At 42.5% G+C, this 23,311-nt stretch overlaps 2 protein-coding genes across 7 annotated transcripts in view; one reads left to right on the top strand and one right to left on the bottom strand.

Annotated features, from left to right (window-relative positions):
• Positions 1-4,174, bottom strand: part of MAP4K5 (mitogen-activated protein kinase kinase kinase kinase 5) — a 106,786-nt gene extending 102,612 nt beyond the window's left edge. For 3 of the 6 annotated variants that reach the window (XR_002733738.3, XM_023222593.3, XM_023222595.2), the window contains exons 1-2: positions 3,920-4,173; positions 3,477-3,693 (exon numbers count right to left, since the gene is read on the bottom strand). Coding sequence is in view for 3 of the 6 variants with exons in the window: in XM_023222593.3 (XP_023078361.1) it covers positions 3,477-3,584 (108 nt within the window). In the remaining 3 variants the exon portion in view is untranslated. Of the gene's footprint in view, positions 1-3,476; positions 3,694-3,919 lie in introns of those variants that run through there. The other 3 variants (XM_023222594.2, XM_023222598.2, XM_023222597.2) reach the window with 3 other exon arrangements.
• Positions 4,175-4,602: 428 nt separating this feature from the next.
• ATL1 (atlastin GTPase 1) overlaps positions 4,603-23,311 on the top strand; it is a 100,584-nt gene continuing 81,875 nt past the window's right edge. The window contains exon 1 of the mRNA XM_023222600.1: positions 4,603-4,892. The gene's annotated coding sequence lies outside the window, so the exon portion shown is untranslated. The remainder of the gene's footprint in view (positions 4,893-23,311) is intronic.

The raw sequence follows: 23,311 nt of genomic DNA, 5'->3' as shown, positions 1-23,311 counted from the left end.
ATCACGAAGAATCTGAAAGCCATAGTCCTTTTAAAGTTCCTGCTTCAAAAGATACCTAAGGTGTAAAAAAAAAAGTGGGGATAAGTCCAGGCTTGGTAGCTCACACCCATTAACCCTCGCCCTTCGGGAGACTGAGGCAGAAGGATCACATGAGGTCAAGAATTTGAGACCAGCTTGGGCAACATAAGAAGACCTTGTCTTTACATTAAAAAAAAAAAAAAAAAAATTAGCCAGGCATGTTGCCACACACACTTGTAGTCCCAGCTGCTAAGGAGCCTGAGGAGGGAGAATCCCTTAAGCCCAGGAGTTCAAGGCTGCAGTGAGCTGATCGTGCCACTGGAATCCAGCCTAAAGAGCAAGACCCTGTCTCAAAAAAAAAAAGGGGGGGATATTATCTGAGTAGAACAGTGGCTAATTTACCTTCATTATTCTTTACTGTAGTTATTTCACTAGTTTATATCCTACATTGAAAATACTTCTAAAACTTCCTAGGATTTTCAGCTTACCAGAAACACAGTGATAAATAGTAAAATTACTCTAATTGCCCAGAGCTTAAAAAATGCAGCACTATAGTTTCAGGTTACATGTTTTTAGGCATACTAAGGAGTAAATTTAAACTGACAAAATTCTATAGGACTTAGATCACTGATAGTGGATATACTATAAAATAGTTTTTCAGAAATATTTCCCCAGAGAACTCAAATAGTTGAAATGTGTAATAAAAATACACATGCAGGGTATCACTAGAAAGCATCCTAGGGCCGGATGTGGTGGCTCATGCCTGTAGTTTCAATACTTTGGGAGGCTGACGCAGGCAGATCTCAGGAGTTCAAGACCAGCCAGGGAAACATGGCAAGATCCCCTCTCTACTAAAAAAATACAAAGATTAGCCAGACATGGTGGCGCTCGCCTGTAGTGCCAGCTACTTGGGAGGCTGAGGTGGGAGGATCACTTCAGCCAGGGGGATTGAGGTTTCAGTGAACCAAGATCACCACTGCCCTCTAGCCTGGGGGACAGAGCGAGACCCTGTAACTAAACAAACAAACAGAAGGCATTACAGGAATACATAGAGTACTAAATGCTAACTTAGTGTTATGTCAAAAGCATATGCTCAGAGAACTAGGTGACAGAGTCTGATATTCGTTCATTCATTTATTCATCAAATTTTTAGGAAGTACTCTGTGGTAGGTATAATCAGAGACACAGCAGTGAAGAGATTAAAATCCCTGCCATCATGGAGTATTTTAGTGAATCAAGATAAATAAAAAACAAGAAAAAAAATAAGTAAAACATTTTGTTGGTGATAAGCACAAAGCAAAAAAACAAAGTAGAAAAAAAGATTTGAGAGGGTGTGAAAAAAAGGAGGAAGGGAGCAAGCCCTACAGTAGGGGTGGTGGGAAGGGGGAGACATTACGAAGAGAGGAAATAGCAAGAACAAGGACCCAAAGATGGGGAGATGCTTATTATGTTTAAGGAGCAGCAAGCAGGCCGGTGTGACTAGAGCAGAATGACTACGGAGAGTGGTAGATGAGGCTGAGAAATAAGGGGGAAGGGCTAGGTCTTGCCCAGGAGCATTTGGGTAAGGTTTTCATGGACAGGTATTATAGCAACAGGTGGAAATGGAGGGGTGGAAGGTGCTTCCAAGTAATTAGAACAAAGGAAAACAAAAGACAAGGAGCTACGAATGCCTTAAGGATGTTTAGAATCAGAGGCTGGCCTAGTGTGGAATGAATATACATGTAAGTGTGAGGAAGCAACACTGTGAGAGTAGGGGACCATGTGTTAAGGGGTGAAGGTAGAGGGTGATGAATATTCAGTTTTTGATCCTCTGTTTGGGAACTGCAGAAGAGAGACTAGGACGGGAAGGCACCAGGGTAAAAGGTAGGCATTAGCTGCCCCTTAAACATAATCTTTGCTTTTTCCCTAGCATGAATAAAATCCTGCTCCAGATAGTTGCTTTAGTTACCATATCTATGAAGAAAAAGGGTGCACGTCTTAAGATCTTTGTGGGGAAAACACTCCTAAAACTTTATTGTAGTAGGGAGAAGAGAATATATACAACAAGTAGAATTTATACTATTGTAAATTAACATGAACTAAACGGAACTGGTCTAATACACAGTGAATCATAAGACAAAGATGACTAAAAAATGAGACTGAGAAAGGAAACAGGAATTTCAATTTTCTAAAGAGCATTCCACAAAATGGCTAATCCTTGGATAAACAACGAAATTAACTACCTCTAATTTTACATAAAGAAGAAGAGGATTGTTACAATCATACATGTTGAGTTCAAAGGTATTCAAAAGGTAAGAGCCGGAACCTTGCTCACACTTCATCACTTCAGTACCTCTACCAGTGACTGGTACAGAAGACTCGAATGCTTGTTTAAGGAATAAAAAGCCTATCCATTACAGTATATCTCAGTAGAATCGAACAGTGCTAGGGCTATAGTACCACCATCTTGAAAGGGTAATATTAATAAGGAGGAAATTAAGTAGAAAGAGGGGAACCACCTGTGCAAAACAACAACATAACCCCAGAGGAATCTACTGGTTAATTACCCAAATGACACAAAACCATCTCAGCGGATATGCAGAAGTGTTGTTTGGCACAATGGGATATGTATTATGATCAAATCCAATAAACAACGCTATTCCCTTTTTGGAACACACAACAAAAAGCATAAGGCAATCTCAATCTCTTTCCTCTGAACCACTCAATAACTCAGCGGATTTGGGGAACTGAGTTTGCTTCTCTACAATGCTTTTTAAAATCCTAAATTAGGAGTAACTCACTCTCATCGTTTGTCTTAAGTATTACAAAAGAGCACAATACAAAGACATCAGCTCATATCCACTCATGGTTATGGGATGTTATAAATCCCTGAAAGGAACCGTTAAAGTAAAACAAAACCCAGCAAGTTAATACTACATTTTTATCGTCAAAAACAAACGATCAAAATTCTACCAGGAAAAGCATCTTTTTATATGGGATAATGTTTGCATACATGTCACCAATATTAGTTTGCTTAAAGTTAAAGCTCAGACACAGGGTTTTATATGGCTTTTTTAGCCAAACTCATCCATTAAAACAAACCTTTTTTTAAAAAAATGCAAATGTCTGAATGTCAATATTCTTTCCAATCTTCCATGAAGCATTTTTCCATGCTAAAACTAGAGCATCCTTCGGTGTAATTCCACAAGCAGATTCAAATTCCCTTCAATACCATAAATAAGCCCTATTAAAAAGCCTTTAAACCACAAAAAAGTGCAACAGCGGTTTGCAACTGCGTGGTTAGTTCTGCTTGTTGGTAGAGATTAGAATAAGCTACGAGTCGAGGTTGCTCAGAACCGAGTAAAAGGGACCTCGGCCGCTTTCCCCCCTAGAGGCAACAATAAAAGCATCCTCCTCTCGTCCCATTCCCGGGACCCAGTCGACCGCAGGAAAAAAAAAGCAGGGCCAGCCTCACTTACCTTGTAGACGTCCCCGTAGGTGCCGCTGCCGACCCTCTGGACAAGCTCGTAGTCCTGCTGCGGGTTCCGCCTCAGGATGTCCGCGGCAGGCCGCAGCGGGGCCTCCATCTTCGCTTAGGGCCCGGCCCCCGCCGGCTCAGCCGGCGGCTCCCCGATTCCCGCTAACGAGCACGAACGGCGCCGCTTCCCAACATGGAGCCTCTGCCGGCAGCTCCGCCTGCACGAGGGACGAGCAAAGGCGGGTCGGCGTCGCGGGCTACGACCCCTCGCGGCCCGGCCCCTTCCCTTCCGTTCCGCCAGCGGCCGTGGAAGAGAAACGGGCCTCGAAGGGCCCCCGGCGTCCAGTATCCCCGTTCGGGCTGCGGCCCTTCCCCCTCCCCGGCCGCCCGCGAACTGCCCGACGGGGCCTCCCCGCCCGCCGGGGCTCGGGGCCGGCTCGGTACCTGATGGGGGCGGCCCCGCTCTTTGTTGAGCGCGGAGGAGCCCGGGACCTACTTCTTAGACCGCACCCGCGTCCTCCTCCCCCGCGCCGACCGGCACCTCTGCGTTTGCGTTTGCCGCCGCCGCCGCCACCACTCAGCCGCTGCACCGCGCGTCCTCTCGGGGGCGGCGGAGGCGCGTACGATCGCCGCCGCCGCACCACGTTCCCCACCCGGGGCTGCGTCACCGGGAGACACGTTCCCAGCCAGCATGGGTCGGCGCCCAGCGGCCCGCCCGAGCGCTCCGGCCGCGGAACCAGAGTGCCGCCCTGAGGCCTGCTGAAGACACAACACCCTCCCGACCGCGCCACCGCGCCCCCCTAGCCGGGCGCGTCATTGCAGGGCCTGGGCTGTCTCCCTCCCACTCTCAGAAATAAGGGACACCCCTGGGCATTCGTGGGCCAACGGGCCTTGGCTAAACCGTCCCCACATTTGTCAGGTAGGCCTGTAGGGTGACGGGTAGAGGAAGAAGGGCGATGGGAACGTAGCCCTCTAAGTTAAACACGGAAAAGATACGTTAAGGGCACCGGGCCAGAAGTAACCTGGCAGCGGGGCGCCGGGGAAGGAGGTGGGGGAGTGCCAGGTTAACTAAGTCCCGGCACACCCTACTGCACCTTCCTGTTTTGCAAATCATTCCCGGTGGTACCAGTTTGAGGCTGCACTGCACACCTGCACAACCTGTCTTCTACTTAGTTCTTCTGAGACATTTCTGAAAGTCAGAATTCCTAGGACTGCTCAGTGGCCTTTGTCCCTGTTGGCCACACACAGTGTCTCATCGCTGGTATTGCACCTTTAATGAGATCAGGAGTTCCGCAAAAGTAAAACAAAGTCGGGGGTCACAGACTGGTTCTGGTTCTACGACTTCCTCAGTATGTGCTCTGGGAAAAAACAGCGTATTTGGCAACATCTCAATGTCCTTATCTGCAGCTTGAAGAGGGTAAGATTTTGCATCTGACACACAGGAAAGTGTTTATAAAGCGTTTTACAGGATTGTAAAGGGGGTTATCGAATATAAGAGGTCTTAAAATACTTAACAATGAACAGCATATATGGAACAGGAGTTCGGGGAAATAATTTGGCTGATATTTCACAAGCTGTTTGCAGTTTCAGTTCCAGTCTTGTTCTGAAGGTAGAAATTAAGTTGCCAGTGTTACATTATACTGGCTAAGTTATTTCTAGAGCCTCTTAGAGAATTTGAACAGAAAAGCCAGATAACACTCAGCCACTGCATTTAGTGACTGAAACATCACAAAAGAGCAAGTTGGAGATGTTGGCATGTGGCTTTGAACATCCAATTTTTAATTCTGTTCTTGAGAAATATACTCCTGATTGTTGATAATTGTGTAATGTAGAAATTAAATTCGCACCTTAACAGGACAGGGCATATATGTATTTTCTTGTGCTCCACACACAAAGGACACTTATTTGGGAAACATAAGTAAGCCCAGACTTACATGCTCCATGGACAAAGCCTATGTGTTTGCTGCATTGAAAAAATTGTTGAAGAACAGTTCCTTCTTTCAAAGATTCTTGGCACTTGTTTTGGTGGGCACATACTTTTGGCTTCGATGACTCAAAATCTCTTCAAATGTTCTATTGGTATCTTAGTACTTGTTTACTGTCATAAATTCATTTGGGACTTTTTTCCTCTGGTCCTATAAGCATTGATCCTTTATCTAGTCTGAAGTATGTTTATTCTTACATGTTTATACTTGCATTACTCCAGGGAATTTCAGGCAGCATCCAGAAAACACATACTATAAAGCAAGATAAAAATAAGTGGGCAAACTAGTATGAAGTTAAAGAGAAGGAAAATACGAACCCAGAACAGTGCAACAAATCAGCCAACCAGAGGATTTTGTAGTGTTTTTGAGATCAAGAGTAACCAATTGATCAAGAAAGAGGCATATATTTTCCTGATGTGAAGATTTCAAAACATTTTATTTAATGAGCTTTATTCATAAAGTAGAAACTGAATGCCCAGTTTGAGACAAGGATAAATATCCTGACAATCCTTTAAGCATGTTATTCTTGAAATACAGCATTTAAAATGAATTAGGCAATAAAATGTTCGAGGTCATAGGCTTCAACAAGACCCTGGGGTGCAGATATTTTATATTGCCAGTAATGGCAGATCCATATGCTTTGACTATCAACCTAGAGGCAGATAGCATGGAAAAAGTCAAGACTCTATGTGGTGGCTAAAAAATGTGTCTGCTATAATCATTATTTTACTTGTACCGCAATTCATGCAAAGAGGAAAACATTTGTTTTATACTAACTCCAAAAGAATCTTAAGGATTTTTAAAATACTGGTTGAGTTAATTTTAACAAGATCAGTGAAGTGGGTTGCTTTGTAAAGAAATTCAAATTCAATTTACTTAAATATACACTGAGTAAATTTAATTTTACATCCTGGACAATTAAGCAAATAATTTCAAAGTTGAAGTTTATGTAATAATATGTTAGTTACGTCATGGAAACTCACTAGAGAGTTTCTTACAAACCACCCAATTTCATATGACAAGGTATTGAATAAGAATAAATATGGCTTGATAGGTCCTTCATTCCAACCTAATTGTCATGCATTCTTAGTGTCTTCATGCTGACACATAAATATTTTTCAGCTTTTACCCTTATCAGTATAATATACGATAATGGTTTGTCACATACTTTGTAATGTACTTCCCTTCTTTCAGAGTTCTTCGGTAAGATGCTAACTGTAATCTGTGGGCTCTAGTTTCAGCTCTAACTTTAGCCAAGGCTGAATAAAAAAGAATTGGGGGACATAAAATGCTTTATCTTTTATAAAGCTAAGGTTCACAATTTATTATCCAAGACAAAATGGCTAATTAAACCTTCAAGTGTGATAGGACAGAGCATAAGGACAATAACTTTAGTCTATTGAACATACAGATTTAAGCAATATGGTAATCTCATGATTAATCTGCCAACATAAACTAATTTCAACATGTAACTCTATGTGATTCAGTTGACTGCTCTATAGATCTGTTAAATAGAAATCAATTAAATGTTGGAAGACAATGCCACAACTATGATTTGGATTTTTAAATAATTATTATTAAACTATTGTTTTACTAATTAGGGCCACTTGTCTTTTGAGACATAAACCATGTTTTCCAAATATAGGGCAATTCTTATATATTTTGTTCTGGATGGCAATAGAACATGTATCTCATTCAGAATCAGTATCAGGTCATTAGGATAAGAGTTTTAAAAAGAAGAGGTGAGGAAGGCAGTCAATATCCCTTTCATCCAGTTTGAATTGATCATCAGATATGTTACAGATATGGTTTGTCTGTGTCCCCACCCAAATCTCATCTTGAATTCCCACGTGTTGTAGGAGGGATTCAGTAGGAGGTAATGAGTCATGAGGGCAAGTCTTTCCCATGCTGTTTTCATGATAGTGAATAAGTCTCACAAGAGCTGATGATTTTAAAAAGACGAGTTCCCCTGCGCAAACTCCCTCTTTTTACCTGCTGCCATCCGGGTAAGACATGACTTGCTCTTCCTTGCCTTCTGCCATGATTGTGAGGCTTTCCAGCCACATGAAACTGTAAGTCCAATTAAACCTCTTTCTTTTGTAAATTGCCCAGTCTCAGGTTTGTTTTATCAGCAGCATGAAAACAGACGAATTAATTAAATTGAGGTCTGGCACTGTGGCCCATGCCTGTACTCCCAGCACTTTGGGAGGCCAAGGTAGGCAGATCACCTGAGGTCAGGAGTTCAAGACCAGCCTGACCAACATAGAGAAACCCTGTCTCTATTAAAAATACAAAATTAGCCAGGTGTGGTGGTGCATGCCTGTAATCCCAGCTACTCAGAAGGCTGAGGCAGGAGAATCGCTTGAACCCAGGAAGCGGAGGTTGCAGTGAGCCAAGATTGTACCATTGCACTCTAGCCTGGGCAACAAGAGTGAAACTCTGTCTCAAAAAAAAAAAAAAAAAAAAAAAAAACTGGTACTAGTAGAGTGAGATGTTGCTGAACAGTTACCTGAAAATGTGGAAGCGACTTTGGAACTGGGTAACAGGCAGAGGTTGGAACAGTTTGGAGGGCTCAGGAGAAGACAGGAAAATGTGGGAAAGTTTGGAACTTCCTAGGGACTTGTTGGATGGCTTTGACAAAAATGCCGATAGTGATATAACAATAAGGTCCAGGCTGAGGTTGTCTCAGATGGAGATGAGGAACTTGTTGGAACTGGAGCAAAGGTGACTATTGTTGTATTTTAGCAAAGACACTGGTGGCATTTTGCCCCTGCCCTAGGGGTTTGTGGAACTTTGAACTTGAGAGAGATGATTTAGGATATCTGGCAGAAGAAATACCTAAGCAGCAAAGCATTCAAGAGGTGACTAGGGTGCTGTTAAAAGCATTCAGTCTTATAAGGGAAGCAGAGCATAAAAGTTTGGAAAATTTGCAGCCTGACAATACAATGGAAAAGAAAAATCCTATTTTCTGAGGAAAAATTCAAGTGGTCTGCAGAAATCTGCATAAGTAACGAAGAGCTGAATATTAATTCCCAAGACAATGGGGAAAATGCCTCCAGGGCACATCAGAGGTCTTCCTGGCAGACCTTCCCATCACAGGCCTGGAGACCTAGGAGGAAAAAGTGGTTTCATTTGCTAGACCCAGGGTCCCTGTGCTGCGTGCAGCCTAGAGACTTGGTGCCCTGCATTCCAGCTGCTCCAGCCGCAGCTGAAAGGGGCCAACATAGAGCTGGGGCCATGGCTTCAGAGGGTGCAAGCCTCAAGCTTTGGCAGCTTCCATGTGGTGTTGAGCCTGCTAGTACACAGAAGTCAAGAATTGAGGTTTGGGAACCTTTGCCTAGATTTCAGACGATGTATGGAAATGCCTGGATGTCAAGGCAAAAGTTTTCTGCAGGGCTAGGGCTCTCATGAAGAACCTCTGCTAGGGCAGTGCGAAAGGGAAATGTGGGGTCAGAGCCCCCACACAGAGTTCCTACTGGGGCACTGTCTAGTGGAGCTGTGAGAAGAGGGTCACTGTCCTCCAGACCCCAGAATGGTAGATCCACTGACAGCTTGCACCGTGCACATGGAAAAGCTGCAGACACGCAACACCATCCCATGAAAGCAGCCAGAGGGAGGCTGTACCCTGCAAAGCCACAGAGCAGAGCTGCCCAAGACCATGGGAACCAACCTCTTGCATCAGCGTGACCTAGATGTGAGACATGAAGTCAAAGGAGATCATTTTGGAGCTCCAAGATTTGACTGCCCCGCTTGATTTCAGACTTGCATGGGGCCTGTAATCCCTTTGTTTTGGCCCATTTCTCCCATTTCAAATGGCTGTATTTACCCAATGCCTGTACTCCCACTGTATCTAGGAAGTAACTAACCTGCTTTTGATTTTACAGGCTCACTGGTAGAAGGGACTTGCCTTGTCTCGGATGAGATGTTGGACTGCAAACTTTTGAGTTAATGCTGAAATGATTTAACACTTTGGGGGACTGTTGGGAAGGCATGATTGATTTTGAAATGTGAGGGCGTGAGATTTGGGAGGGGCCAGGGGCAGAATGATATGGTTTGGCTGTGTGCCCACCCGCATCTCATCTTGAATTCCCATGTGAGAGAGGGACCCGGTGGGAGGTGATTGAATCTTGGGGGCAAATCTTTCCCGTCATGTTCTCATGACAGTGAATAAGTCTCATGAGATCTGATGGCTTTAAAATGGGGTATTCCCCTGCACGAGCCCTCCCTTTCCTGCTGCTATCCATGTAGGACGTGACTTGCTCCTCCTTTCCTTCTGCCATGATTGTGAGGCTTCCCCTGCCACATGGAACTGTACATGCAATTAAACCTCTTTCTTTTGTAAATTGCCCACTCTTGGGTATGTCTTTATCAGCAGTGTGAAAACAGACTAATAGAGTTAAAAAGCTGTTTCTATTAACCTTTATTGTCAGAGTGGTTTTAAGGTTTATGTGAAAATTGGTAGAAGGATTTCTGTATTAACTCACAAATTGATTTTGTCTGAAAATTCAATAGCTGAGAAAAGATAGCAGATTACAAATAATCTTATGCTGTTCCTTATTGGTTTCCTCACACAATAACAGGTATGTTCAAAAGGGTGCCCAAAGTTTGCCCGCACCTCATGTAGACTAGTGTTATGAGCAGAAAAAGCCACAATGTTTGACTGGGATCCTATCCTACAGCTGAATAACTCTTGCAGGATTCCAATAAGCTCTCCTTTTCTTTGTCTCTGCAGAGCAAGGATAATAATGGCTTTCCACTGTTGCTAATCTCAGGATTCCTTGCTATCTATTGGTGATTCGCTTAACCCTGTCCTCATTTTTTATCATTTATTTATTTATTAGAGATAGTGCTTGCTCTGTTGCCCAGGCTAGAATGCAGTGGCTATTGACACGTGCTATCATACTGTATCACAGCTTCAAACTCCTGGCCCCAAGCAATCCGCCTACCTCAACCTCCCAAGTAGCTGTGACTATGAGTGTGCACCACTGTGCCCAGCTTTGATTTTTATAAATGGTCCTTTTTTTAATATTCTCTTTCTGTGCTTTTTCTTCCGAGAAACCTGATTGATAAAGTTATAGGGATTAGAATTAGTCTCAGAAAAGAGACTCTCAAAATGGCTTTCTAGGATGGTATTACTCGCATGTCTGATGATTACTTGTATAAACTACTTGCCAAGGAAAATGAAACAGTGGTATTCTATAGCATGGAGTGGCATCACAATTATTCAGACTATCAGTAGTGGCATGAAATGGAGTATCAGTGTAGGGCATGACTTTGAAAGATCAATCTCTATCACGTAGCTGCTATGACAGTGAGGTTTACTAAAATTGTTGTGTCATTTGGCTCTTCTGACTGCTTCTGTGAGAGTACATGAAGAAAAGACAAATAGCCTTGGGTTCCAAATATCAGGCATGAATAGAAATTCAGAAAACTTCCTTGACAGGTTTGAAGAAATCTATTATCTCTTATAGCTAAGGGGAAGATATGGCTAAGGATCAAGTCCAGGGCCTGACTATGAAGGCTTTGGAGTTGCAATATTAATTAAATGTGAGACCTAGTTCTGTTATGCTAAGGTAAGGGCACTGGTGAAGATGGCCTAGGACCTATGACATGGGATGGGGGCATTTGAGCAGATATGAATGAGGCTTAGAAACATGAGTTGGAAGAAAGAGTTTCAGTATAGCCCTAATGGGGAAGTACACAGAATGCTCTTGGAGGAGAGCTTATACAATGAAGAAGCTGTAGGATCTTGCTAAATACTTACCTGGGATTCAGATTTGCTGTGTTGACTTGAGCATCTGCAAGTCCTTCTAAGTGGGTTACTAGAAGCTTGTTCTCAATAATAGCTTACAATCTATATGCTGAGATGCCAGAATTTCCCTGGCATACTGTAGAAGAAAGAATCTCAAGGTTTAGGGAGATAGGATGTTGGATTTCCTCTATTATAGTCATTCTGCTTAGTCAGACTCTATTCACACCATGCCCAGGAAGGCCCATAGAATTTACTCTTTTCAAGGCATTGAATGAGGGAGAACAGATACCCTTGAAAAATTCTTCTGTAGCTGCCCTCAGTAGATTAGAGATGATGATCACGAGCCCACATTGAAACTGGGATCCATGATTTTATATCCTGGTAGAGGCTTAACTGTCAAAGGCATGTTTAGCACAGTTACTATAACAACCTTCAGGAAGAGGTGAAAATCGGGATGTTTTGACTGCAAGTACAGGTGGTGGTATCCTATTGATCCCTGAGTCTCTAGGAATGAATAAAACCATCAGCCTGCTTAAGTGCTATTTGACATATGTAGGTGGACAAATCCTGGGACTGATAGGTAGAAACCTAACTGAAATCACTGTAATAGAGATTCAGGACATATTACCTGAATCTTAGACATAAACCAGTTCACAAACCTGGAGTCCCTTAATTAAGGGTGAGGCCAGATGTCTTTGAGGAAGAGTCCCATAGTGCAGTCAGGTATAAATGGTGACTTTTCCCTAAGGCCATTTCCAGAGGCACTTGTATCCTTTTACCAGGGTGATTGTGAACTAAGGAATGGGAGATTCTCATATGTTCTGGAGGTTAATTGATATTAGCTCTGAATACTAATCTCTGCAGTCTCAAAATACCACCAAAATTCCAGTGATTAGAGATTTAAGAAAGTCAAGTGGGACTAAAGATCCACTCCGGAGTTATTTTTCCAGTCCCAAAATATGTGTGAATATAGATATAATGAGTGGCATAATTCCTACATTAGGTTTATAGGGAGCTATTATGATTGATAGGAACAAGTGTAACCTCCCTAGCTAACTTCTTACCCACGCCAAAGTTGAATACCAAATTTAAACTTGATCACTGGGGAAATCACAGAGATTAGTGCCACCATTAAAGATATGAAAGATACAAGTCTTTTCCTTTTAACTCATCTTGGCTCATGCAATAGCCAAATTAGTTTTGGAGAATGTCTGTGGATTATTAAAAATTTAATCAAATGTTGATGCCAATCATAGTTGTGGTTCCACATGTGGGGGATCTTTACTAGAGCAAATCAGAACAGTTCTTGGCACCTAGAGGGTAGCTATTGACTTGAAAACTAGAAAGTAGCTTTCTTTTCAATTCCCATCAGCAAAAATAATCAGAAGCAGTTTGCTTTCACATGAGTGCAACAGCACTGTCATTGTATTACGTCAGGGATATTTAAAGACTTCTGTTCTATGATAGAGTATCATTCCAGAGGGACCTTTGTTTCCTTAATATCCAATAGAATATCATGGTAGTCTTTTATCTTGATAACATTATGGAAGTTGCACCTTGTGAGCAGGAAGTAGCAACCACCCTACATACTTTAAAAAATACCACTAATATCACAGAACTAAAGATAAGCCCAGTTCAGGAACCTGACACATTCGTGAAATTTCTAACAAGGAAGTAGTGCTCTACCTTGTATCATCCACCTTAAAGATGCACAATGTTTGTTTGGCCTGTTTTTATTTTGAGACAATGTACTGCATTTGCTACTCTTTGACCCATGTAACCTGTGTGACTGCCACCTTGCTCATATCACTTGGAACAATGTAATGTACTACAGAAGGTCCAGGCTATGATGCAAGCTGCCCTGACACTTAGGCTTTAGGATTCAGCAGTCCCAATGGTAAGTAGGATACTGTATGGAGTCTCTTGCAAGCCCAGTAGGAGAATCCCAATGCAGATCCCTAGGATTTTGGTGTAAGAATATGCCTTTATCTGCTGACAGCTATTGTCTGTTTGAAAGGCAACTCTTGATTTACTTCTAGGCCTCAGTAGAGGCTAGACTCCTGACCATAGGATACTAAGTAACTATGTGACATGAACTGCTCTTTAGAAATTGGGTGTTACTCTGCATGTTCTCACTCATAAGTGAGAGTTGAACAATGAGAACACGTGGACACAGGGAGGGGAACATCACACACGGGGCCTGGCCTGTCAAGCGGGGAGGGGTTGGGGGCAAGGGGAGGGAGAGCACTAGGACAAATACCTAATGCATGTGGGGCTTAAAACCTAGATGACGGGTTGATAGGTGCAGCAAACTACAATGGCATGTGTATACCTATGTAATAAAACTGCACATTCGGTACAGGTATCCCAGAACTTAAAGTAAAATAAAAAAATAAAAAAGGAAATTGGGTGTTACCTAATTTACTGAGTCATAAGTTGAACATGGGCAGCAGAATTCCATTGTCAAATGGAAGAGTATACACTGAGGTGGCCTGAGATTATCTGGAAGACACAAGTAAATCACATGGAACAAATGTCCATTGGACCTGCCATTACTTCTTTGCTTTGTGTTTTTTTTTTTTTTTTTTTTTCCAACCCATTATCTATAGGCTCATAGCCATTTAGCAGAGGAAGAAAAAGTTTAGGCCTGGTTTATTAATGGTCTGCATGATATGCTAGCACCAACTTAAAGCAGACAGCCACAGAATTCTGTGTCCACACCATAATGGGGTGGCCCTGAAAGATAGTGAGGGAGAGAAATTCTCCCAGTGGATATAACTTTGAATAGTACATCTGGTTGTCCTCTTTTTTAGGAAGAAGAGTTGATCTGAGGTATGGATCTGTACTGATTTATGCACAATAGCTAATAGGTTGGTCAGTTACTTGGAAGGAAGAAGATTTGAGATAAGGAAGTCAGTGGGAGGAGTATTATGGATGGATTCTTAAAATTGCCCAGAATGTGAAAATATCTGTGAACTACAATACTGTCCAGCAGAGGGCATCCATCTCGATAGTTATACAAGAAGATCTGTCCTACAGGTGTCAATCAGTCTCTTTACCCAGTCACCCTAGTGCTTGCTCGGGGGGCCTACGTGACAGTAGGAATGTAGGCTAAGAGTAGATTCAACAATGTGGACTTCTACTTGCCAAGGATAATTCAGTTACTGCCACTATGGAGTGATTAATCTGCTTATAGCAGAGGCCATTGCAGAGACCCCAGTATGATACTGTTCCCTTGACAGATTAGTCAACCATCTGGTGGCAGTTTAATTACACTAGATTCCTTTCATTATAGAGAGAAGAGTGATCTATCATCATGGGAATAGATACATATTCCAGGTAGAGGTTTACCTTCCCTGCTTGGAAAGTTTCCATTAGTGCCACAATTCATGGGCTTATGGAATGCCTTGTTTTATCACCATGTATCACAAATATCTTTGAGCAAGAAAGTAATTTTATTATGGGGGAAGTGTGGCAGCAGAGTCATGCCCATGGAATTAGCTAATCTTACCCATCACTCAGGAACAGCTAGTTTGATAGGATGGAGGAAAGTATGCAGAAGGATCCGTTGTGGTGCTGGCTGAGAGAAAACCCCTGTAAGGATGTAGTATAGGACTCGACCCAGTCACCATTATATGTTGCCATCTACTCAATATTCAGAATGCATGGTTCTGTGAACCAAGAGGCAGAGGTAGGAGTGGCTCTTCTATTATTCCAAATCTCTCTCCTGAATTTTTTTTTTCTCTACAACTTTGTCTTTATCATATTGTCCCTATAGCATTGGACTTAGTGAGTTTGGAGGCCCCAGTGCCCAAGGGATTGATACTTTCTCCAGATGACATGGTCACAATTCTATTTAATGGGAAGCTGAAACTACCACCTGGCTATTTTGGAGTCTTCAGATCACTAAATCAACAGTTAGAGAAGGGGGTCATTGTACTGGTTGGGGTGATTGATTCTAATGACCATGGGGAAATTGGTTATTGCTCCACAAAGGGAACAAGGAAGACTATGTCTGGAATCCCAGGTATTCACTAGGGTGTCTCTTAGTATTCACATCTCTAATATTACTGGACAGTGGGAAACTGAAACAACACAATGAAGATGAGAGCACTAAGGACTTGGATCCTCTGAGACTAAGGTTGGGTGACCCCACCAGATGAGGTATGGGAAAATGAAAGCCATGATGATCACTTTGGCCCTTAGGCCCAATAACTACCCTCTTTTCTCTGTCCTTACTATCAGAACCACAATTTTGTTGACTTTTTCCAAGTGGCTATGTCCATCAGGGGAGACTGAGACACTCCCCCATCTTAGGGAATAAATCTTGATTGGTCTAGCCTCATTTTTCTTGTTAAAGGAATGGTTTAGGCTTGGTTAATTCTGGACAATGACACAGGAGGAAAAGTCTGCTGGAGTGCTTCTAGGAAGGTTTTCCTTGCTATTAACAGGGTACACAAGACACAGACATGACTTTTTCTGTCTCTAGGCATGGATGTCTGCTTCTGATGTGACTAGAATGGCAACTGCCATTTTGAAAACATAAGAGGAGCCAGCATTAGAAAATAAGTTGGCTGGGTGGTGGTGGCCCACACGTGTAATTTCAGGACTTTGGGAGGCTGAGGTGGGAGGATTGCTTGAGCTCAGGAGTTTGAGACCAGCCTGGGGAACATAGTGAGACCTCACCTCTACTAAAAGTTGGGAAAAAATTAGCCAGGCATGGTGGCATGAGGCTATAAATGCAGCTACTCAGAAGGCTGAAGCAGGAGGATTGTATAAGCCCAGGAGATGGATGCTGCAGTGAACTGTGATTGTACCACTGCACTCCAGCCTGAGTGACAGAGTGAGACCCACTCTCAAAAAACAGGAAGCCAACTATAATGTGACAGGTCCCTCATCAGATTACTGAAGGGTGTGTGTCCACTGCTTGAACTTGGAAGGCCGGACTCTGAGCCAAGGCCATGATGCCCAGCCAAGAAACAGGTGTTTCTGAGAACCCAAACATCATGGAGAGTATCTCGGAACCTACCAAGAAATACAGTCTCATTGCTCAAACACAGTAGGCAAAGAGCCAGAAAATTAAAGGCAGTTTGGAGATGGAAAGTAGCGCAGATCTCTAGAGCTGTCCTGCTGCTGCTCAGGAGCACCCTGTATGTAAGTCCTAATAAACTCATCTACTTGCCAATCTGAACTGTCTGAGTCACTTTTTGGTCTCTCAGCTCCCTCCCAGTTTGGGAGACCATTTTTCTGTACAATCCTGGGCTTTTCTTGTAACAGTTGGTATCACAAACAGGATCTGAGAGACCAAAGGAAGATCTAGGAAGGGGTGTCTGCAGTGGGAATCCCAGGGTGGTCGACAGCATCCATGTGGGGTGAAATTGTCCAACTGCTCGACCTTTGTGGGCTGTTGCTTGAGTACAGGGATGCTTAGAAAATTCCAGTGGGGAATAAACATGTAGTGCAAGGACCTAAGATGTTAAAGTACAATAAGGATAGCAAATGTGCTGTTGCTGTGGTAAGACTGGCTACTGAGAAATTGTTAAAGCAGGAAAAATAGATACAAAAGTTAAGGGAGGAGCTACAATTAGAAAGGGACATGCGAGTATCCATGTCAGCCCTGGTTGGGGATTTGGTGGAGAAGGTAGATAAAAGGGAGGAAAGGTTGGAACTCCTGTGGCTTATGTTTCCAAAAACATGGGAAAGTTCAAAGGCATGCCAGGTTTTCTAGGTCTCCAGCTGGTTACATATTATGACTCATCCTTGTGGACCTTTTTAAACCGATGGCCAAATTACAGCAAGAAAAATCCAGAGCTCAAATGTTTCACCTTCAATTACAGTTAATCAGATCTTCTGAAGCTCTCTCTTTCTCTTTTCTTTTCTGCCTGCTTTGAATCTGTTGTTATTAAACTCCCGGTGTTGAAATAAAACTCACTGTTTATGGTACTGCTAATTCAAAGCCACTTGGGGATTTTGTTTTTCTTACACAGTTCAGACAATTCTAACTAAAATGTAAATGTTAGAAACTCATTTGAAACTGAAGAGAAAAAGGAGGTAAAAGAAGTTTTTTTTAAAAAATCAAACTGCTATGAAAACTACTTTACCCAAAATTTTTGTCCACAGCCTTCATTGGATTACCTGTTAGGGCAAATAAAATTTAGCCATGTGAAGGGGTCCTAATTTTGTCAAAAATAATTTCGATTCAGTTATCTTTTATAGTCTGATGAGTTTATAATACTGTCTCATGGCTAGAGTTCTGAAGTAAAAGGTATTGGGTGTGTGCATGTGTGTGTGCATGTGTGAGTGTGTGAGAACATACATGTTTAAATATGTTTATATGTATGTACATGTGTTATATGTTATGTCTGACATGCTAACAACTTGGCTTATAAGTAAATGAGTACTCATACATTAAGGTAAAGTTAAGTACTTTTAAAGTTTATGTAAATTTAGTAATCTTTAATAAACAAGCTGGATTTAAAATTATTCGTAAAATAAAATAGAAATGTCTTCAGAATTGTCATCATACATTTTTGTCTGGGTTTACTGTTAGGTAAGTTTTATGTTTGCCTCTGCTAGATATTTTAAGATGTCAGAGTTTGACACGAAAGTTGTAAGACTGTAAACCCAGCCAAAACCAGAATGATCGTTGTGTGTTTTTTTTGACAAATAAGACTAATTTAATATAGTTGGTTCAGTGAAAGTAGCAAAATCTTCTAAATTATCAGCAAAATGCCCATGTGTTTAAGGTTTTTTTAAAAATTATTATTTTAAGTTCTAGGGTACATGTGCAGAACATGCAGGTTTGTTACATAGGTATACACGTGCCATAGTGGTTTGCTGTACCCATTAACCCGTCATCTACATTAGGTATTTCTCCTAATGCTATCCCTCCCCGACAGGCCCCGGTGTTCCTCACTTATAAGTGGGAGCTGAACAAAGAGAACACATGGACACAGGAGGAGGGGGGAACTTTAAGGTTTTTACTTAGGTGAACATCTTATATTTACAGGCTATAGAAATGGTTAACAGGAAAATAAGTTAGAATAGTGGTTAGGTTTGTCTAATATCTGAGTTCTCATGAGTCATCCAGATAAACTGCTAAAAACGAATGAATTGAATAAATGTGAATGAGATAAATGCTTATAGGTGAACTCTTGTGTAATTTAAAATCTTAAAATTATTTTAGGTACTCAGTGAATGTCTGAGGGATTTCCAGTTGAAAAAAAAATGTTATATAGAGGGCGTTGGTTGTACTTCTGTACCCATTAATGGGAAATAAAATCTGTTATGTGGGGGAAGCATTGGTGGACCTCTGTGAGCTGAATAAAAATAAGGACGGAGTCTGAAAAGAAATCAAGGAACAAAAAGGGGATGGGCCAAATGGGCCCCTGTACACTTGCCTTAGCCCAGGCTGGCAATGAAGATGAAATAATACTGCCTACCAGGAGAATTATTCTGAGATCACCCAAACAATCCAGAAGTTACATAAGGTACGGATAGGCCAGAACCCCTATAACAGCCCTGTGTGGCCTCTGAAAAAGCCAAATGGCATCTGGAGAATGATGGTAGACTACCATGAGCTAAATGAGTTGGTGCCGCTTGTATCTGCTGCTGCACCCGATATTGCTCAACTGCTACAGCAAGTAGTCCTTAAGCTGGGAAGTGTCCATGCTATGATTGACTTGCATTATGCCTTTTCCAGTATTCTTTTAGCAGAAGATTTACAAGACCAGTTTGCCTTCACTTGGGAGGGCCAATAATGGACTTTCCAGGTACTGCCAAAAAGATACCTGCACAACCCCACCATCTGTCACAGTATAGTTGCATAGTACCTATATAGACTCACTTTGCCTGCCTCAGTCTCTGTGTTTCACTGTATTAATGATATCATGCTAACCTCAGAGTCTCTTGCAGATCTGGAGACTACCTTACAAACCACCTTGGATGGCCTAAAGGACAGGGGATGGGAAGCCAACCCCAAAAACATACAGAGGCCCAGGATAGCCATCAAATTCCTGGGAGTTACCTGGTCAACTAAGACGTGAAACATACCTGGAGCTGTCTTGATAAGATAGTACAGCAGCTTGTTCCCCAGACAGTAAAGCAACTGTAGGTTTTCCTAGGTTTACTGGGCTACTGGAGGATATTCATTCCTCATTTGGCACAAACCCTCAGCTCATTATATACCCTAATAAAGAAGGGTAAAAAATGGGACTGGACACACATAGAGCAAGAGCCATTTGACAAAGCAAAAATATTGGTGAAACAAGCCCAAGCACTAGAGGTCCCGCTGCCACAGGATCCTTTTGTATTAGAAGTCACTAGAGATGCCACAAGGATGACTTAGGGTTTGTGGCAAAACAGCCAATGGGAATGGTAACTGTAGGGTTTTGGTCTCAATTATGTTTGTTTGTTTGTTTGTTTGTTTGTTTGTTTGTTTGTTTGTTTTGAGACGAAGTCTTGCTCTGTCGCCCAGGCTGGAGTGCAGTGGCACACTCAGCTCACTGCAAGCTCCACCTCCCAGGTTCATGCCATTCTCCTGCCTCAGCCTCCCCAGCAGCTGGGACTACAGGCTCACGCTGCCACACCCAGCTAATTTTTTTTTTGTATTTTTAGTAGAGACAGGGCTTCACTGTGTTAGCCAGGATGTGGTCTCCATCTCCTGACCTTGTGATCCGCCTGCCTCGGCCTCCCAACATGCTGGGTTTACCGGTGTGAGCCACCACCTGGCCTGGTCTCAATTATGAAAAGGGGCAGAATCCTACTATACAGTCCTAGAGCAACAGCTATTAGCTGTGTATAGGGCATCGCAACAAGCAGAGGCCATCACCACCAGAAAGAAGACCACACAATAAAAACTGCCTACCCCATAAAAGGTGGGTAGAAGGATTTCTAACCAAGCCCACCTCTGGGATGGCACAATTACACACCCTGCAGAAATGGCATGCCTGTCTACAACAAAGGGGTGTCCTGTCTACTAATCCTTTAAGTCAGCTTCTACAGGAGGTGCCGGGACCCATCCACTTTGAACAAGTGGAGGGAGCAAGATGGCAATAGAACCACCTACTGGGCCAACCATTGTATATAAGGGGATCCCACCAATACCCACTAGGGCCTGGTACATTGATGGGTCTAGCAAAGGCACCCAACACCAATGGTCAGTGGTCATGGTACAAATAGATACTGACACCATATAACTGTATAGGTACCTCATAAGAGCAGCCACAGGGTGGGCCACAGCAAAGGCAGCAGGCATCTCCATCCTCTGTAAATATTCTAGCAGCTGTTCAGAACTGTGAGACCTACTCACAGCTGAGACCTAGAAGGGTTCCTTCTGCACTAAGTCACATACCTAAAGCCACACAACCTCCATAGGACTGACAAGTCAATTTTATTGGTCCTCTGGCCTGGAATGGTGGGGAAAGGCATACCTTAACCTCTGTGGACACAACAGTGGGGCTACTACAGGCCTTCCCAATAAAACATGCCACCCAGCTGGAGACCGTTAAGTGTCTGACTGCTCTTAGTGTCATATATGGCATGCTATGAAGAACATATAATGATCAGGGCTCCCATTCGTGGGCCACAATATCCAACACTGGGCATCAGAACAAAACATAGACTGGGGGTTCCACTACCATATATCCCAACAGGGGCAGGACTCAGAAAAAAAATCATGGCCTGTTAAAAACCCAATTACATGCACTGTCCCAGAATGGCTAAGTTTCTGGACTAAGAATCTCCCTGAAGCCATACAAATTTTAAATGAGTTACCCACTAACACACTTGGCATCACTCCCTGTGAATGGGCCTGTAAAATATGCCCTGCAAACTCTCAGCGCTACCTCTGAGACACTGAGTCATGCTTCTGAAGCAGAAGCCATGCTGTGCTTCTAAGAACACCAGTGGATCTGCCAATTGGCGATGGCTACATGGACCTGAAGTTGAGCTGGAAAGTGCCCCTATACTGGACTGGTTTTATGATGCTGGAGGGTGAATGAAGACTGCCAGAGGATAGGTGATCCTGGCTGTATGTACTCTTAGAGGGAGGTCTGAGAGCCTTATGATATCAACATCAGCAGCACTGATACCTGCTGGAGTGGTCATAGTGCAGAGTGCATAGGCAAGGCTGGAAGCTTACCAATTGGCTACTATGCCCACTCTTAGAGAGGGAAGCCATGTGTGGTACTGTAAGCCAGAACTGAAGCCTGTGGCAGCCTCACTAATAGGGCCAATGGGAGAAAATATAGCAGTAATAAGGTTACAAGGGTGGCTATACCCATGAGGGTCTCTATTGAACACCTGTGTTTGCCTTGTTTCTGCTACCCATGGCAGCTGGTAATATCTTCTGAACTAGGCTGTGACTACAACAGCAGCCAGCAACCAGTCCTATTGTGGGGTATGTGGATACCTCCCCCTGTTAAGTAGTAATGGTATGCCTTGGGATATTCTGCCTTTTGCCTGACAGAACTGGAGTGACTGGTTCAACGGCACCAATAAGGCAACCCAGGCTCACTAAGGATTGTCTCTGCATGGAGGCCTGATTGCCAATGCAATAGAGACTCAAAGATATGTGCCATTGGGCCACAAAACAAGTCTCAATAAATTTAAGAAAATAAAAATCATATCAAGTACCTTCTCAGACCACAGTGAAATAAAACTGGAAAATAACTCCAAAAGGAGCCCTCAAAATTATACAAATACATAGAAATTAAATAATCTGCTCTTGAATGATCTTTGGGTTAACAATGAAATCAAGATGGAAATTTAAAAATTCTTTGAACTGAACGACAGTGATACAACTTATCAAAACCTCTGGGATACAGCAAAAATGGTGCTAAGAGGAAAGGTCATAGCATTAAATGCTTACATCAAAAAGTCTGAAAGAGCACAAATAGACAACCTAACATCATACCTCAAGAACTAGAGAAACAAGAACCAAACCCAAACCCAGCAGAAAAAAAAATTAACAAAGATCACAGCAGAAACTAAGTGAAATTGAAACAAAAAAATACAAAAGACAGACGAAACAAAAAGCTATTTATTTGAAAAGATAAAATTGATAGACCATTAGTGAGATTAACTAAGAAAAGAAGAAAAAAGATCCAAATAAGCTCAATTAGAAACAAAACAGAAGATATTACAACTGATACTACAGAAATACAAAAGATCATTCAAGGCTACTATGAACACCTTTATGTACACAAACTAGAAAGTCTAAAGGAGATGGATAAATTCCTGGAAATGTACAACCCTCCTGATTAAATCAGGAAGAAATAGAAACTGAACAGACCAATAACAAGCTGTGAGATTGAATCAGTGATTTAAAAATTGCTAAAAATTCCTTTCAGGACCAGATGAATTCATAGCCGAATTGTATCAGACATTCAAAGAAGAATTGGTACCAGTTCTACTGAAACTATTTCAAAAGATAGAGAAAGATGGAATCCTCCCCAAATCATTCGATGAAGGCAGTGTTACCCCAATACCAAAACCAGGAAAGGCCATAACAAAAAAAGAAAACTACAGACCATTATCCCTGAGGATAATGGGCTGCATTATCATCAAAGATGCAAAAAATCATAACAAAATACTAGCTTTCCAAATCTAACAGCTTATCAAAAAGATAATATATCATGATGAAGTGGATTCATACCAGGGATTCAGGGATGGTTTAACATGCAAATCAATAAATGTAACATGACACATAAACAAAAATTATATGATCATCTCAGTAGGCACAGGAAAAGCACTGGATACAATCCAGCATTCTTGGCCGGGCGCGGTGGCTCAAGCCTGTAATCCCAGCACTTTGGGAGGCCGAGATGGGCGGATCATGAGGTCAGGGGATCGAGACCATCCTGGCTAACACGGTGAAACCCCGTCTCTATTAAAAATACAAAAAAACTAGCCGGGTGAGGTGGCGGGTGCCTGTAGTCCCAGCTACTCGGGAGGCTGAGGCAGGAGAATGGCGTGAACCCAGGAGGCGGAGCTTGCAGTGAGCTGAGATCCGGCCACTGCACTCCAGCCTGGGTGACAGCGAGACTCCGTCTCACAAAAAAAAAAAAAAAAATCCAGCATTCTTTTATGATAAAAACC

This window comes from Piliocolobus tephrosceles, chromosome 6 (genome assembly GCF_002776525.5).
Source record: "Piliocolobus tephrosceles isolate RC106 chromosome 6, ASM277652v3, whole genome shotgun sequence".
Taxonomy (NCBI): Eukaryota; Metazoa; Chordata; class Mammalia; order Primates; family Cercopithecidae; genus Piliocolobus; species Piliocolobus tephrosceles.
Note: the sequence above shows the minus strand (reverse complement) of the source record. Positions and strands in the feature narration are given on the sequence as shown.